This window comes from Globicephala melas, chromosome 11 (assembly GCF_963455315.2).
Source record: "Globicephala melas chromosome 11, mGloMel1.2, whole genome shotgun sequence".
NCBI lineage: Eukaryota > Metazoa > Chordata > Mammalia > Artiodactyla > Delphinidae > Globicephala > Globicephala melas.
This window is the reverse complement of record NC_083324.2, coordinates 90,946,808-90,965,252: the sequence shown is the minus strand read 5'-3', so window position 1 is coordinate 90,965,252 and position 18,445 is coordinate 90,946,808. Positions and strand designations below refer to the sequence as shown.

General features: G+C 46.2%; 1 protein-coding gene across 9 annotated transcripts in view; it reads left to right on the top strand.

Moving 5' to 3' along the window:
- Positions 1-18,445, top strand: part of JARID2 (jumonji and AT-rich interaction domain containing 2) — a 243,617-nt gene that overhangs the window by 175,623 nt on the left and 49,549 nt on the right. For all 9 annotated transcript variants that reach the window (XR_009566002.1, XM_060308687.1, XM_060308682.1 and 6 more), the window contains one exon: positions 5,244-5,413. Coding sequence is in view for 6 of the 9 variants with exons in the window: in XM_060308687.1 (XP_060164670.1) it covers positions 5,244-5,413 (170 nt within the window). In the remaining 3 variants the exon portion in view is untranslated. The remainder of the gene's footprint in view (positions 1-5,243; positions 5,414-18,445) is intronic.

The following is an 18,445-nucleotide window of genomic DNA, read 5'->3' as shown; positions in this document are numbered from 1 at the left end:
GGCGTGGAGGAGAGGAGGGAGAAGACGGACGCCCTCCCCTCCAGCTCACGCAGCTCGTCAGGAAGCGCCGTCTCTGACGTGCGGTGGTCTCGTGTGCAGGGGCGCGTGGCAGGACCTCCACACCTGGGCCAGTGGATTGTGGCCCAGGGACGGGTGTCCTGCGTGTGGACACGTGGGGTGCAGCGGCGTGCCTTGGGGTGGGGGGGTACCTTGTGACGCAGCGTGGTTGACAGCCAGGACGCGACCTTAACTGGATTTTGTTCGATGATGCTCCTGATGGGCAAGTGGCTCAGTAAATTCTCAATAAGCGGTGCCGGTGGTGGCGGAGGAAATTGTGACCGAACAGGCAGGTGCTTCCGAAACTGATTCTTAGTGAAACTGGATTCCACTCGACCTTCGCGGAGCCGTATCCTGGGATGGCCAATAACTTTACTGGTGGCAGAACCACAGGCCTCTCCTGTAGCTCTTGGGTCCGTTTCAGATCTGTCCAGCCATCTCCCTGCCACCTCCGGATTGCCATGCCCTCTGCCCCTCTGCTCAAAAAACGTGTGATTCCTAAGGAATGAGTGAGGAAGTGGTATTGTTCATAAATGGGACAGCAGCGCAGTGTTCCTGCCCTTCTCTCTCAACACCTACGGAGGGCTCGCCCTCGACACGCGGCAGCCCGTACATGCAGACATAGGACATAAGGAGGCCCTGGCAGGAGAGCCCACTCTGTAGGCCATCGAAGGGCAGAGGAATGGAAATGGAGTTGAGCGGGAGGTCCTGGGGGATGTGCTATTTGAGGATGGCTCAGTCTCTCTGAGGAGGTGACTTTTGAACAGAGACATGGAAAACGTGATTCTGTAAAAAGCAGCAGGCTGGAATGTTCCCCTCGCTGGATTATAGGAAGAAGCCAGCCATGGTGAGATAAAGGGGAGGAGCATTCCAGCCAGAGGGAGCAGTCTGGAGTAAGCAGGGTCCCCTGAGAACCTTTGCCTCTATCCTAAGAGCATTTATTTCTACATAGAGTGACACTCTGGGGGGATCAGATCAGTAAAGCAACGTTCGTGTCAACACATCTCCCCCCCCCCGCCAACGCCCCCCAAAAGAGGCACTTTTGCTTAAATGGGATTCACACCAGCAGGGCTGAGCTTTGTTGCGACTGGGTTGCCATGGGGCTCCTGTCCCTTCTAGAAAAGGGACACCCAGATGGCCTTACCCACGACAAGGGCTTCAGATAGCAAGCTCTGCATTCTCTGAACTTGCTCTCTGAATATTTTACTCTTTCAATTCACATACACACATTTACACCACGGAAGGTGAGGAACAGCGATGATTTGATCTGAAACCACTTCTGTTCCCTAAGCCTCACTGCCCCTCAAGCCTAGATTTTAACACACTGTAAATAAAAGGTTGCCCTCAATGTATTTATTCATATATACATGTATTTGCACATTGCTTCCTCAGTTGGTTTAAGTTTCTTCGGCTTGCTGGAGAGTTTGGTTTTAGTTGGTTTCATTGACCTTCCTGGCACGGAGGAGTCTTCTGTAAGGGAAATTCCTTCCTGGATCAGTTAATAAAAGATCAACACAGAAGTGCGTCTTGTGCCACTTGACACTCCTGTGGTTTGTGTGGGACAGACGCCCTCTGTATTTTCTGCATTCTGGCTTGCTGTGCATTACCAACGCGAAGCAAAGGCCCTCCTGGCTAAACTTCAGGCAAAAAAGCCTTTGGAGGCCCTACATTCTGCTTGTTTCTTCCCTTGATGCCCAGGAGCTCCACACTCTCTCCAGCCCCACCCCTGGGTGGCTCTGAACTCCCTTAGTTCAACCTAAATTTCCATTTAAAGCATCTTCGCCCTGGTAATGGACTGGAGGGTGTTCCTGGTGGAGGGATGGGTGGCTCCCATCTTGCTGGCCTGATCACGGCTGGCGCCCAGCAGCTGAGTACAGGCCCTCCTGGAGCTCCACCGCCGTTGGTGGGTGTCTGATCATGCCTGTCCTCTCCTGCACACCAGCCTCCTTCTTTCCCCAGCACCTCCAGGTGCAGATAACCTAGGTCTTCAGCACATCTGGACCTCCCCGCCCCCTTTCTGTACTGATTTTAATAACATACACTCATTTCCTCGTATCGGACACTCTAGAATGAATCACCTATCCCGCAAACATACCCCGAATGGCTAAGAGTGCTTCCTCCCTGGATTTGGCCTCTGAGTTGTGTCATTCAAGCTCTTTTGTTGCGTGGGGACAGCAAAGCAAAGCCACACCTTTGTAATCCCCCGGGACCCGCACACACAAAGCCAAACCGCAGACCTGCACTTTGCACAAAGTACGGATTCTTCTGGCCTCTTTAAAACAAGATATTGGTTTGTCTTGTTCTTTAGGTCCTGCTTTCATCTGCGTCTCACAAATACTTCATCACTTGGGAGCTTGGCTTAGTCCTCTGAGGGGTAATTTATTTTACTGCCGCTTTTTAATCTGTTATGCCCTTATTTTTCATAGCCTCCCTGAGAAAGTCATCAGGGAAAAAGCGCCTTTTATTTGAGCAACGGTCGGAGCATTTATCTTTGAGGTTATGAAATTGTAGAATGTTTTTCCGTGTCCTGCTCTGTCATCTGTGTTTGCGTGTTTGTTTTTCATTCAGGCTGTGCCGTCTTCTCATTATGTGTGGCATTTGTCATTGCCGACTTTTGAGAAAGCAGTAAACACGGAACATCCTGTTCACGTACAGGCAGTGATTCCATAAAGCCCCCTTAATGCCCAGAGTGTGAGTTGTGTCCATTTAAATGAAGATGTACAAATCAGAAAATTGCCGATTAAAACCCCTTTTCAGTAGGAAAACATTACAGGGGTTTTCTTTTAACAGGAAGGGCAAGTTGGAGGAGAGAAGGAGCTTGTTGGAAGAGGAGGGTAGTTCTCTTGGGCTCAGTCCACCCTGAGGGTGGCAGGGCATGGCGCCGCTGTCTACTTTTCTGTATCCTGTCCTTTCTCTGAAGTGATCCTGCTCAAGGCACGGGCTGTTTGCTGCCTGGTGCCAGTGAGCTGAATAGAGAAATGGAGAGTGAGCAGTGAGCATGTTAAAGCAGTTGAACAGGGTGATTTTATGTCTGTGAGTCTAATAATACATTTGAGCTTGTAGTTTATGTCTTTCATTTTCCCCCTACAATAATTATCTTATAAAAATATCCATTTGTAAAAGACAGAAAATCTAAAGGGGAACGTGAGGGGGAACCAAATGCAAAACGGATCCTCTTCTGCGAAGGTTTGAGAAGCACTGCGCCTTACATCTCTCAGTCGGACGGACACACACACACACACACACACACACACACACACACACACACCCCGCCCCCCCCCCCCCCCCCATCTGATCCTCCTTGAAGGTCAGTCCTCTGGGCTTGGAGGCTCTCCCAGCACACACTTCTGCTCTCTCATCTTCTGGACAGTCAGTTGGTAGCAAAAAAAGAGGTCTTTGTTCCTCACAACACAGGAATGGGAGCATTGTTTTATTCCCTTACCATTTATGACGTTTGGAATTTCTGTTAAACCGTGTTATGTGGCTGTTTTCCTCTGGTTATTCCTGGATTCTGAAGTGCTTTTGATTAATTTGTGACGTTTGTAAGATTTTAGGGACTGAGGGTTGTTGCCCAGTTAGTATGCAGCTGTCATGCTGGTCTCCCTGTTGATCAAATGTCAGTTCATATTGGGAATATGACCTATTCAGGAGTGTTTCTGGTGGGTCGTAAGGGAGGCAAGAGTTGAGTCTGGGCAGGACACGGGAGGTTAAAACTTAAGGGAGCTAATTTTTACAAAGTGGAAAACCAGTGTGTGTGTGGGGGGGTTATTTTGTTAAATACTAGAATGTTAACTTAAAATGTTAGGGTATTTTGAGCACCCGCAGTTAAAGATACTATGCTTACTGTTTTCCATGATCTCAGCGATAGTTAAGGGAAGACTTGTTCGTGCTGTAGAATTATAAATATATGTAATACTCAAAGCAGCCTTGAGCTGGGGTGGCTTTATCAGCCCCACCCACATAGGGATTGACTCCAGTTTGGGGTTCTGAGCAGATCCGTTTAAAGCCCTGTGCCGTAGGGCTGCTTTTCGATTCTTGTTTTTTCCCTGCTCTCAAATACTGTTTCTTGAGCATCTTTGTGAGCAGGGCCAGAGAGGTGGTTTAAAGCAGGACACGTACAGGTTCACATCCTCAAAGGTGTTTATTTTCCATTAGGCTGTTGATATCTTGAAAATTCAAGGAAGAGCTAATAGGAGGCAATTTATGGTAAAGGTCAAGCCAGCTATACAGGGGGTAAAAACACTTGGGTAGATAAAGGAAAACGGTTACTGGCTACAGCGTTAGGAAAAAAGTAAAGAAACCTTTCCAAGAGTCATTAGGATTCAAATTAATAGAGTGTCTGACATGTAAAATTGTGTGAATGAACAATGTCTGGTTAAGGAGATTGAAGTTGTGATTTGTAGACACCAAAGGATAAATTAGGGGTTTGGTATCTACGTAGGATGGTAATAGGGGAGAGGCCTGAGAAAGGTAGGTTAAGGCCAGTTTTTCAAATCCCTAACTAAGGACTTTGGACTTTTTGTGTGGGCAGAAGGTAACCTATAATTTGGGCATGAAGGAGGGGTTTTGAATAGACTAGAGAAGTGATCTTCCCCCCCTCCCCCCACCCCCTGCATTACAAGCTTTAATTCCAGGTGGATTTATTTGGCTGACTTGGAGTTAGAAGAGCTTAGAGATGGGGAGACTACTTCCTCTGGGGGTGTGAGACCAGGTCAGTGACAGGCTAAGGTGGACGGGGTGTCGTTACACAATATGAAGGCAGTTGTGCATGTGTTTGTGATAGTATCGTGTTAAAGCACAGAATGCTAAATAAATGTGGCAGATGATTTGTGAAAAAGCACAAAAGTCATTAATCCCGTGTCACCTAATACCGCATGCCGCTTTGGAGATACCCAGGCACACACTGGTTTGTGCACAGGCACGCGCTTGTGTGCAAACGTGCACACATGCTCATGGTGCATATTTTATATCAGTGTAGAGAATGTAGCCCTTTAAAGCAAATTTATTGCCCTTTAAAGCAGGCTTGTGGTTTACAAGAGTGAGAGAGATATAGAGAACCTTAATTAGAAACAAAGAGTTTGCTTGAAATAAGGTCTCTCTTCCCTTTTGTGTCATGATTTTATTGCTGCAGGTAGATCTATATCCTCCGATCTCTGCTTGTTGTTAATTTTCTTTTGCTTTTACAGGCCCAGGCTGCAAGCACAAAGGAAGTTTGCTCAGTCCCAGCCGAATAGTCCCAGCACAACTCCAGTAAAGATAGTGGAGCCATTGCTACCCCCTCCAGCTACTCAAATTTCTGACCTCTCTAAAAGGAAGCCTAAGACAGAAGATTTTCTTACTTTTCTCTGCCTTCGAGGTAAGACTGTGTTGCCATTTTGGAGGGAGCGGCCTGGTTGAAGGAAAGAGGGGCAAGGCCTGTCCCCAGGAGTTTTGATGTTGGCTTTGGTCTCTGCTCTACAACCTCTGTGAATTCCCAGCCTGGTTTGAGGGAGTGAGAGTGTAAAGTGAGGAATCCCACCCAGAGGGTGCTTGAGCCTTGCTGTTTCTCCTTCCCTTTTCCTCTGACTCCCGAATCACCTTTCTTGGCATCTCAACACACAGTGTCACAGTTTGTAGTCTCACATTTTTTTTTTTTTGTAGTCTTACATTTTTATAATTGACTTCTCCCTGACATCCTTTTAGGACCTCTACCACCCCAGCATCACCGTCACACACATGCTTTGCAAACTTGGCTTTTTGTTGTGTAATTTTTTTTTTTTGGTGGGGTAGTTGTGGATGGGTGTTAGTTCCCGTTTCCTGGTGTTCCCTGAGGTCTGAGAACAAGCCACGCTAATGGGGGGTCCGCTCCCCCCCCCCGCCATACTACTTTAGGAAAAATAACAGTAGTGCTTTGTAGGTGTAGATGACAGTGGGAATATTGGTCTGTCCACACGAACAGGACCAGTGAACGGAGTGCACGGAGAGGATTTTGTAATTACAAAATTACAATTTCGTAATGAAGGATGGGTTTGGATTTACATGGCCTTATTTTGGGAAAGTCTTTACTGTAGGAACTAAGTGAGGGAAGAACACAGAAAATGGTGAGGAAGATTGAGGGGCCTCTCCATTTCAGGTAGGAGCATCACAGAAGGGCGTCTTCGAGCTTCTCGTTGCCCTGTTGGGCCATAGCATTTCAGTCTGTTCTTTGATTGATGGTGCTCACGTTGGTCACTGAATCGCCGCAGGTCTGTCAGGCTTTTCCACGGAAAGCGGACCCTTGGCAGCCTTTGTGATTATACAGATTTCATTGTGAGGCTCTTTGTTTTTGTTTTTTTTGCGGTACGCGGGCCTCTCACTGCTGTGGCCTCTCCCGTTGTGGAGCACAGGCTCCGGACACGCAGGCTCAGCGGCCATGGCTCACAGGCCCAGCCGCTCCGCGGCATGTGGGATCCTCCCAGACCGGGGCACGAACCCGCGTCCCCTGCATTGGCAGGCGGACTCTCAACCACTGCACCACCAGGGAAGCCCACGAGGCTCTTTGAAACTCCATATTTCATTTCTCATCAAACTCGATTTACTCATTTTTTTGGGGATCTGGATGGGCTCATTTCCTGTTTTGTTCAGAGAGTTGTAATCTGTTTTGATGTTTGATTGTCCCAGATCCCATCAGTGTAGCCCCTTCAGGCTGGCTGCCTTGCCCTTTGACACGTCCCTGTCATGCTCCCATCCCAGCTCCCTGACGCAGTGGAATGTCCTGGACTCTTGTTGTGTACTCCCTCCCTCAGCCCCGAGATCAGCCATTTCTTCTAAGAGCCCTGTTCATTTTAAGGAACAGCTGCTCTTTAGGAGCTAGGGTCTGGGCTTGAGGTGTGCTCATAGCTATCAGAGGGAAATGCGTTGTGTGTGTGGGGGGGGGCATGTGCAAGGGCATGTATGTGCACATGTACACACATGCTCATTTAGTATGCACATCTATGTCTCTAGGTCTATTAAAATCCATGAACGAGCACCAGTACCTCCTAATTTTAGTTTAGCACCAAAGGGTTCCTTCTGGTTTTCTGTTTTTTTTTTCCTATATTAAACAGTGAGAAAGTTGACTCCTGTTATCCATAAATTGTTTATTTGATCCATCTTTTCCAGTGTGCCCCACCTCCCATCTCTTCTGCCACCCTCCCCACAGAGCCCTTCTGATCTCACTTGGCTGGGACCCTGTGAACGGCCTGACCTGTGTGTGAACACCTACTTGCACACCACAGGGGCTGCCGTGGTCATTACACACACACACACACACACACACACACACACACACACACACACACACACACACACACACACACACACACACACACACACACACACACACCCCTTGTACCAGTTTGCTTTAGGACTAAATTGTTAGGGAAGGGAAAATGAAGGGTGAGGTTTTTGTTTGAGATTACAGGCTACTGATATGATAGTCCTGGGAGACTCAAGACATAAAGGAGGAGAATAACTGTATTTCAGTGCAGACTACTTCTCCCTCACGAAAGGGAGGTGGGGTGGGTAGCAGGGCCTCCTGCCAGCATCTCCCTTGGGTTTGACATAGCTCTTTGCCGAAGGAGTCTAGTGATCCTAGGTGTTGAGGGTGGAGATGGAAAGGAAGGTGTAAAAACCCACTAGGAAAGAATCAAGTGCAGGATTGGCTGTGAAGGGTGAAAGGAAGAGGAAAGATGAGAGTGACCAACCGGCTGGTAGACGGTGGGGTGGTGTCATGAGCAGTGGAGGGTGAGTAGGACCAGGTGATCAGAAGAAGGAATTTGAGCCAAAGGGATCTTTGAAGGGTCAACAAGTGTCATCAGAAGCAAGATGGTTCAGGTAAACAATTAAAGCTCTGTGTTGGTAAGACTCTTCATTGTGTCTTTTTAATCCCACTGGAGCCACATTTACCTTGGAGCCATGCCTTAACTCTTTTCTTTAGGAAGATTCACTGATCGTGTTCTATTAGGATGTCAGAAAACTGCTCTGCAGATTATGGAATTTAGTTACGAGCGGAATTTGTATGTTTGTGCCACGTGCCTGTATATGCATGATTTGTTTACATCATATTTCCTCTGGTTTGGGGTGATTCAGGGAGGACCTGCTTGGAGAGGCATGCTTAGTACTCGAGTAAATGGCACGTAGGGAAAACATTCCCAAGTACCCAACTTTGACATTTCCAGGCTCGAGACACAAGAGAATCATGTCTTTTCATAGACACAGTTTACTTCTGTCACTTGTCAGATGGAACAAAAGTTTCAGTAAGTGAAACATAAGATGTTTAATTTTGGAAAAATGCTCTGAGGCTTGGAAAGTTCTTCCTGCATTCATGAGCCAGACAATACAAATAGGTTCCGTTGTTTATTTTAGCTGATGTGCAATAAGGTTTTGACACAGAGTATTGCACTCTCTTCCTCTTCCTCCTGTGCTTTTTAGATTTAAGGTATTTTATTTTAAAAGCCAGGGCTGTGTGAGGTCAGGTGTGTTTACCTGATCTGGCTTTTCTAAAAGCCTCAAATGATAGGTGATTCACTAAGTACTTCATGATATTGGAAATGGAATGGATTTGGTGGCCTTAGATGGCATACTTTAATATGCAGTTGCTTGAGCTAATTAAAACTCATATTTTGGGCTTCCTTGGTGGTGCAGTGGTTGAGAGTCCGCCTGCCGATGCAGGGGACGCGGGTTCGTGCCCCGGTCCGGGAAGATCCCACATGCCGTGGAGCGGCTGGGCCCGTGAGCCATGGCCGCTGAGCCTGCATGTCTGGAGCCTGTGCTCCGCAACGGGAGAGGCCACAACAGTGAGAGGCCCGCGTACCGCAAAACAAAAACAAAAACAAAAACAACAACTCGTATTTTGAGGTGTACAAGGGTTAAATAGACAAAGCCTGTTGTAGTGGTACTTTAATAATTCTCTTTCGGTTTCAAATGTTGAAACTTTTTTTAGTTATAAATGTATTTCATGTTCCCTAGGGAAGATCAGCAGAAAAGATGGAGAAACAGACCAAAAAAAAAAGAATCAAAATACCCCTCCCTCTCATCTCCCAGAGACAACCACTGTTTATCGTCTCCTTGGTGAAAATGTTACTAAGCCTTCTCTGTGTATATACAATACAAGTCACACACCCCAACTGGAGTTGCATTATATTTTTATTTTTGCAATCTGGTTTTCCTATTTCACACTCTCACATAAATACCCCTTCCATCTTGTGGATGTCTCATCATTTATCTAATTCTTGATTTACATGTAGATGTATTTCTAACTTTTAGGTATCAACTGCTGGTGACACTTCCTCACTTAAGTCTTGGCCTCATCTGGCATCTTAACAGACAAAGTTGATAGTTGGGAATTTGATTAACTTTTTCTTTTACACCTGCATTCTAATTCTGCCGCTGCTTTTTTCGTTCGGGTTCCACACCAAACAGAGTTTGTCTGAGCCCTAAACTTCATGCTCAGCCTCAAGAGCCCGGCCACTCCATCACCCTTTACAGGAGTCTCTGGGTAAAGGAGACAGTCTTGATAGGCTTCAGTATTGGTGGGAAAGAAAGCCTGGCTGCAGAAATCATGAAGGAATCAAAGACCTGGAAACGATGTTTATTTCCAAGGATTACAGATCATCCTTTTCTCCAGTCCTCCGTTATTACCCGTAATAGTCTCAGCGCTAATTTGGAATATGGAAGAGAATGAATCTTGAGACTGAGAAAAAGCCGGCAAGTAGAGTTCTTTAAGCCTTGGTGTTCGTTACCCATCGTGACACTCAGCAAGCCCAAGACCCAGCCTTCTCCCCACAGCTCCATTAAGTATCTTCAGCGAAAGCCTGGGGTGGGGAAAAATGATACCATTAATAATTCTGGGATTAGTGTGTACATGTCAACACAGCAGCCAGTTGTTCAGGGATAAGAAGCTTTAGAGATTTAAAAAATCTGTCGTAAGGCACGCATAGACCTTTCAGCTAAGTTTGGCAGGGCTCTCTCTCCTTTCCTATTTAATATCATGACCTAAAATCTCTAAAGGAACCGAAGAGTGAATAGTGCAGCCGGCCCGAAGTGTTTGCCTGCAGTGTATTTATCTTTAAATGGCTGCTTTGAAGGGGGTCCACATGGCTCCTGCCAGAGGCATAATTAGCATCGTTTGCCGAGAAGGGGGAGGGATGTGTGCCCTGGGCGGCGTGCATCGATTCTAACCATCGCTGCATTTTCTGTCACCGGTCTCGTTATTCTTAATGAGTTCTGTCTTCTTCTCTTTGTCCTGACTGTGATTATTAGCAGGGTAAAAAAGCTTAACACAGCAGAGCAGTGGCAGGTTAAATGATTCTCTTATTTATATTTTTCTCTTTATGGGGCTCTGCAAACAAGGCGATTCCCAAGGGGCATCCCTGAAAATACACATCTACACATGGTTCCTTCTTCTGACCGTGGGTGTCACAGTCCGGTGTCACAGTCCAGTGTCACAGTTCGGAGGAAAGAGAGCTATTTTGGAGGAGGAGCTCTTAGGAAAGACCCACGCTGTCAGCCTTGGCGAAGCAGTCCTTTCTGTTTTGGGACTGCTTGCCTTTTGTTTCGCAGGTCTTAGAGAATCTTCAGCGATCAGCCGTCATTCAATTGCTAATTAATTCAGCAAGCCTTTATTGAACGTTTTTTATATGCCAGACACTAGAAAACAGATTAGCAACATGAAAGCAGTATCCCTGTGGTAGGTGCGATAGACCAACTAGGCAATGCCAGGGTAGAGGGTGCGCGTGTGGGACAGGAAGGGACTCTGCCCAAGGCTCTCTGGGATGGAGCTGGCTTTGTAGAAGGAGAAAGTTCTGCAGGAGCCCCTCCCAAGGCCTGGGATGGTGTTGGGCTTGTTGTTTGGGGGGCCCCTCGTTAAAGCAGGGCAGTTAGACGTGTCCGATTCTGTGGGCCCTGGGCTGGATGTTCACCAACGTTCTTCAGCTGAGAGAGGAGACATAACACGTCCAGACCCTTATTGAGTAAGATGATCTCGGCTAGAGGAAGGGCTCTCTAGCCGGAGGCTGAATGATCCTAGTGGATCGTGGGCAGATGACTTAAACCACTCTAAGTCCAAGTGTCTTCTTTTGTAAAATAGGTGTGTAGTCGGCACACAGTTGCTGTGGAGTTAAAGTCATGGGTGTGAAGCAGGCCAGATGGTGCCTGATGTGGTGCCTGATGTGGTGACCATCCAGTGGACTTAACTTAGGTTTCCCAGTGAATTTAGGCAGACGAAGAGGGTATTGGAGGAGCCTTCTGTTTGCAACTGAAGAGGAATGATATAAAAGACCAGCTGAGGAGAATGCAGGTACCAGGAGAGACAGACCACCCATGGAACTCTCGCTAAAGGCATTCATTGGCTTTATTGGTAAGGAGCACATGTTCTGATAAGAGTACTGCCGTTGGGTATTGAGGAAGCCTGGGGTGATTTCGAGGTCACAGAATGAAAGGGGATTAACCTGCTATAAAGCAATTAAGTAATCCTCCAATTGCCAGGAACACTATGGCACTAGTAATGGACTTCCTTGAGCAAAATGGGAGTACTTTACATGGACTCTGGGGAGGAAGGCCTTCTTCACGGTGATGCACAGCTTTTCTTTGATGGATCCTTTGAGAGGTGTCGCATCTTAATTTTTGAGAGAGGAAACAGACAAAGTGGTGTTCTTGCCACCCTGAGGATTTCAGTGGCCACCCTCACTTTTCTCCAGATCAGACTGGCCTTATGTTCCTCATATGCTTGGTTTTCCAAGAGCCTGTATACTTGGCTTAGTTGTGCTGAGCAAGCAATTTACTTGCCAGGAGAGTTTATCGGGCTAGTTATGAAGAAATACGAAACCATCATGTCCTTAAGCGCCAAGGTGGGGAAGGATGGATCCCCTTTAATTGCTCTGTGACCTCGATCAGTCGTTAAGACTCCAAGACATTTTGCTCAGAGGGTTGGCCCCACTCCAGACTAGCTGGCCTCCGACCAGGCTTTGCCCTCCCTGCAGATAGAGCAGCTCCCTTCTCCCTGCCAGTGGCTGCTGGCGCGGAGTCAGTATCCTTCTCACAGTTGCCTGTGGCCTCCCCCTTAGTTTCTGGAGAGTCCCTTAGTATTTCTTGTCCTTTCTGAAATCCATTTAGAGAAGGTAGATGGAAGTAAGGAGAGTCCTGTTTTGTTTACAGAGCACCTTGCTGGCAGCTGACAGCACTAAAGTCATCAGGATCCGTGTCCCAAAGGCAAGGTGCCCCTTCTACCGTATTTACGTCTGATAGGATATGTGGACACTTTCGTGGTGGAGAGGGCACAGACTTAGGTGTTCTCTGGGTAGTCTCTGTGTGGCCTTGATGAAGTTAGTTTCTGACTTGTTTCCACTTCTGCTAGGTTGAGGGTGCTGTGTGGTGTGATCTGCACATTCAGTTGCTGGGAGGAGATCCAGAGACCTCATTGCATTTGACTGGATGTGTATGCGTTTGTGTACGTTTCAGGTCACAGGTGTAGACAGCCTCGTGGGAAAGACAGTAAGCAGATTATTCCAGCTTTTAATTAAATGATACTTTCTCCCATTGCTGTGGTCGGCTAGGTCGGCACGTGAGCCGACGTGTCAAGAGGGAAAGTGGTTCTCGTTGCCAAGTCCCTCATGTCAGGGCTCTTAGAACACATGCCCTGCCGTGGGGCATTTCCTAAACGTGCGGTCAGACTGGCACATCTGGGAGCATGTAACTGAAGAGGGGGACACTGAAGTGACCGTCATATCATCACTTCCTCCCTGTTCTTCTTGAAAAAAGGCTCTTATGGGCTGAAGGTTTCCAGCTCTCACAAGGCATTACTCTGCCCAAGTTCCAGAAATTCTAACTATTGAGTTCATTTTGTGTTTCCATCCTATTTCTGTGCACCGCACTGCCCCCCTCCCCTTGTTGCCAGTTTGCTAACTTTCCCACTTAGTAAAGCAGAGAGGAAAGAAATTGCCTATGCTCTCACCTGTGGAAAGTGACAGCCTGCTTTTATAGTTTCGAGTTGTTTTTGTCACTGAAGCCATGTGTCAGCCTAATGCACTGAAGTGTGGGTGTTGACAGTGCTTTTGCATATGCTACCTCGTAGGCCTTTGGGGTCATCACAGATGTTATGTCTGAAGACATTAATCTCATTGTACAGACAAGTAAACTGAGGCTCCTGACAATGGGCACGTGACTACCAAGCTGAGGCTTCATCCTGGACTTCTGGATTCCACGTAGAGTCCTTTTCAATGATTGGCGTCCTGTTTTTGGATAACGTGTGTATTATAAGCAAGAGCAGTTCCAGGACGGGCTTCATCGCCCAGGCCCCTCCTTATCCCATAAGGAATTAGGGGCTCCCTTGGTGTTTGGCCTTTGGCTGGCGGGCTGTTTCCCAAGCCCTGCTGAATGTGCCCCTGGTGGTGCCAGAAATGACATTAGCTGCATGTTTAAAAATTTTATTGTAATATTAACTACATTTTTTTAGGGCATGTGATATTAATTTTCTACTGATATAATAGAATCCATTTAAATCATGAATATGAATCATTTTAAAGAAAATAGCAGGTGGATATGGCACATCATCTCAGGGCCTGTGGAAGTGGGTGAGGTTTGGGAAGTCTTGGTGTAAATTCTTCTTCCCTGGTAAATTGTAAAGCCCGACCTGGAAGAGACAGAGGTCATCATTCAGTGTGTTAACAGTCGTCGCAGTCTTTCAGGGCACTTGGTGTTTACGTGCGGGGTGCCTGAGTGTTCAGGGCGAGTTCGGATGTCTGGTCTGTGAGGGTTGCTGGTGCCTGGATCAGCGCCGGTACATACACAGCGGGATGAATGGACCAAGGCAGTTGTACCCACTTTCTCCCTTGACTCTCCAGTTTCGAAGGATGGAGCTCTCTCCTCTCCTCTCACTTGGGAAATCAGTAAATAACTATCCCTTTCTCCCCCTACCCAGGCCCTACCGGGTCACTTTGAAGTTCTGTATTTTAATTTAATATGATAGTAGGGGCTGATTGCTTTCATTCTGTTTGTGTATCCTGAAGATCAATTACAGACACGCCGAATGGGGGGAGGGGAACAGCCCAGAGGTTATTAGGTTAAGCTACAGAATTTGACTCCCCAGCTAATGCCAGCGGGCAAGGAATCCCTTTAGGGTCTTTGCAAAATAGAGCTGAGCTATGTTTAGCGTGTTAAGATAAAGAACTGGTCGGGGGAGGGAGGATAATGAGAACGAGGGCTTGTATGTGTACATGATTCATGGAGAAGAATCCAATTTTATAGAAACCACAGCCCAAATTAGAGAAGGCAAGCTTTTGGAGTAAAATGATTTCTGTTGTGGTTGTAACATACCACAGTTTGATTTTTGTCCAGATGAAAACATTTGGTTTTCACTTCAGTAAATATTGTGGAGACATTGCCAGCTAATTCTGAAAAGTAATGAAATACGGCTTTGGCAAAGCGCAGATGCATTCTGCACTCCCGATTCCACCGACTGATCCAAGTTCAGATTTTTTTTTCACGTTTGCTAATGTGCTTGAATAATCAGGAGAGAAAAATCTGCCTGCGATTTTAATAGAAAACTGTACATACTAAATACACACGTATAACTACCCGCCCCCTCATACCCTGTGCAATCCTTAACGCTCTTAAAACACTAAAAGCGTTTACTTTTCATTGATTCCTCCTTTAAAACGACAGAGCTTGTAAAGGAGCGAGATGGTGTGATTTTGTGTGCTCAGCAGCCCATCTGACTTGCACGATTGGGGCTTACACCTCTGATGGGGAGAGCCCACCTGAGGACACCAGGTGTGGGGGCTGCAGAGCCCTTCCTTTCTCAGACCCCTTGTTTTCACCTCCTTCGCCTGTGTTTTGCAGCAGAGCCCTGCTGTAGAAAGGGAAGGTTATTTTCGTCCCCGTAGATCCATGCCCGTTTTTCTGAATGCTGAACCCACAATGAGCTTTTCAAAAGTTTGCCTCATCTGACATTTGGAGGGAAGACGTTTCCCTAATAAATTTTCTAGAGAGGAAGCTTACCTCTTACGTGCGAGAATCTATAAGGTGCCAACTATTCTTAACGAAAAATTCTAAAAACACGTATAGTCTTCTGTTTTCAGATACGAAATGTTAATTTAACTTTCTGTTCACACGGCCTCAATTTGATTATCTGATATTCCTGTTCACCCATTTTATACTGAAGAATGTGGGATAATTTACACCAGTGATGAACAGCACAGACTTCTGGTTGATTTTAGGGCTTCAAAATATCCTTTCCTTCATCTTTTTCTTTTTTTGTGTGTGTCTAGCAGATTCCTCCTCCTCTAAACTTATTTGTGAATTAGATAATTGAGCTTGTAGCCAGGCTAAGAAGAAATAAATATGCCCTATGTGAAGGTCTTGACTAGTTTGGCTTCTCAGATGCTTTTGGTTTTCTTTTATGTGTTTGAGGTTCTTCTTTGGCTTTTCTGTAGGTATTACCGGACAACAGTCAGTGTTTCTCCGTCACCTTGATTATGAAATGTGAGGTGATCTTACTGGTTTTGTGTCAATAAGAAAGAAAGAAGCTGTTTTTGCTGCCTTTCCCCTCGTGCCGTGCTTTCTCCTGATCTGGAATGTTGGCTTGGCCTCTCCGTGGCTTTGCAGATGGACATGTCAGCGGGGTCTTAGAGGGATTTCCAGTAGCTACATGGTGACAGAGCTTTGGAATATGCAGCATTGTACTCGTTGGATTTAGTCTTTTCTCCTTGCTTCAGTTTGACTACAAGGTTAATGAGAGGTACAGGTATGCAGGTCCCCAGTAAAATTCTGGAGGTCTGGTTTTTCTGGGGGAGAAGGCTGTAGTTGATGAGGCCACTACTGCGGGGCAGGTTATAGATTGGCAGTGGCTTCTTGAACAAAGCCTGGAGAATAGTAAGGCCATACCCAGGCTTGGGGAGAGTGCTGTCCATGATGAGTGGCACCTGCGGAGGGGAGAACTGGCACAAGCCTAATATTTGAACCAAGGGCATCTTGCCTCTGTTAGTAATTAACTGACCTCTCCGCCTGAGGATCCTTATTGTTGAGCATCGGTCCTTTTCCTCCACTTCTCCCCTCTCCCTTCTTTGTACGAGCCTCTCCATTCCCCATCTGGCTTGAGAATCTTCATGGCCTTTTATTTTGTTGATGCTTGATCTTCAGGTCCAGACCAACATGTCAGTCATCTGATGAGAACCCAAGTCACCTTTCAGGGTGAAAGCATTCTGCTTTTATCCCCTGTGCCTCCATCCTTAGAGAAATTGTGTCCTTTCCCACTTCTGACTGCAGAGCCAGTCCCGTCAGAAAGATTTTGTATTATTATAAGTTTTGGTTTGAGAGTGAGTCCCTCAGGAAACACACACTTCTACCTCCCCTTTTACTAGTCTTCTGTTTTCTGTTTCACTTTTCTCTTAGCCTCTGTCTTTTAGAATATGTAACAGGTTCCATCACTTTGTTTATATTTGCTGAGAAGCTGTTTAAAGAAATGGATTCATGGGACTTCCCTGGTGGTCCAGTGGTAAGGAATCAGCCTTACAGTGCAGGGGACTCTGGTTCGATCCTTGGTCGGGGAACTAACATCCCACATGCCGCGGGGCAGCTAAGCCCGCGGGCCACAACTCCTGAGCTCACAAGCCTCAACTAGAGCCCGCAGTGCCACAAACTACAGAGGCCATGCGATCTGGAACCCATGCGCCACAGCTAGAGAGAAGCCCGCGCGCCGCAACAAAAGATCCCACATGCCTCAACGAAGATCCTGTGTGCCGCAGCTAAGACCCAGCGCAGCCAAAAATAAATAAGTAATAAATAAATCTATATTAAAAAATGGATTCATAAGATTGGTTGTTTTCTGTTTTTGTTGAAGAAATTACCCCATATGCTGTCTTTAAGATGTTAATGAAACTTGGATTCTGAACTGAGCTCCTAACATCCCCTCCATTTTAGTTCTTTGGAACATAAATTTAATGTTGACCCCATTCTCAGAATCTTGAATGTAAGGAATGTGATGCTTTATACATTGGGTTTGAGTTTCAAAAACTCCTCAACAGATTCTGTAGGTGGCAGTTAATTATTTCTCATGTGTCTCATGTAGATTTTACCTGATTCTGTTTGAAACATAGATTTACTTTCCCCCTTTTGAAGTTACTCCCAAATGGCCTCTGTTGCAGTTTATTGCCTTTTCTCCTGAGGTGGGGGGGGGGGGCGGGAAAGAGGAAGGTGAAGCGGGTAATGGCTTACTTCCTGGAATTATAGCCTTTAATCCTGCTTCCCTCCGACAGAGGGCAGAATGGGCTGTGGAAGTTACTGCAGGGTCTACAGGAAAACCTGCTCTTCACAGTACTAACCCATTTTCTGATTTCAGCCGCTGGTCAGTGCATCCATGATAGTGTGTAGGAAGGTTCTTCTTTAAAGGAAGTTAGATGTGGATATTTTGATCTCGAAGGAACTTGAAGAGATTTATTTATTTAACCTTCTCATTCTACTGAAGAGGGAAATGTAATGGCTGAGCCTGTAACTCCGGGTGTTGCGTTCCCCAGCTCTGTCTGTCTGGCAGCATGTAGTGTGTTACCTTGTGTCACGTTACATGCTAGAATGAGTTGGAGCTTATGGTAAATTTCGTTTTCTTTCTTTTTTTTCTTCTCTCTCTCTTTTTTTTTTACTCAGAACCTCTTTTGAGTGCTGAAATAAGGTTTCTCCTGCTTTTTCTTAAGTACTTAAAAAGTTATATTTAGGAAAGGATCTAACGGTAGGGGTATATTTGGCTGTGGAGGTACTTATGTATATCTGTGTGGATGGTAAGTTCCAACTGAAAACTTCGAAGAAGGAAGCTAATAAGGGTGGTGTCTCCTCTTTCTCTATTCAGTCTTGTACCAATTGTAAAACCACTTAGTACACGGGTAAATATACTGTTCCAGTGGAAATACGGCCAGATATCTCCTCCTTCTTCTTTTTTTTTGAAAAACTTCATCTCTGACTTCTATTTGATTAGACGATTTTCCCCAAAGCCTGTGTCAGACCTTCCTTCTGTTGAGAGCCTGCTTCTAATTGGAAGTGATCAAAGGGGAGAAAACAAAGGAAATGGCTTTTGTCAGAGTGTATCCAATTCTGTTATCCACAGAATTTTTGTCACATACATCCCTTTGGAGTTTCATTTCCGTTCAGTGGTGTGACCCACATAACTTGTAGGGTTTTGAGTATTGGTAGGTCATTGATGACAACAAGAGGAAGGGAGTGTCTTTGCCTTTGTGTTTCTGGGAGCTGGCCGGTTTGGGTTTCCCACTTCAGTGCCGTGATACCACTCAGTCATGTCCGTCTCCTTGTGAGAACATGCAGTCCCGCAGTTGGACAGGAATGGTTTAAACCATTGTGGTTGAAGTCTGAGATCCCTATTTGGGAAGGAGAGCAAATTTGGTTACTT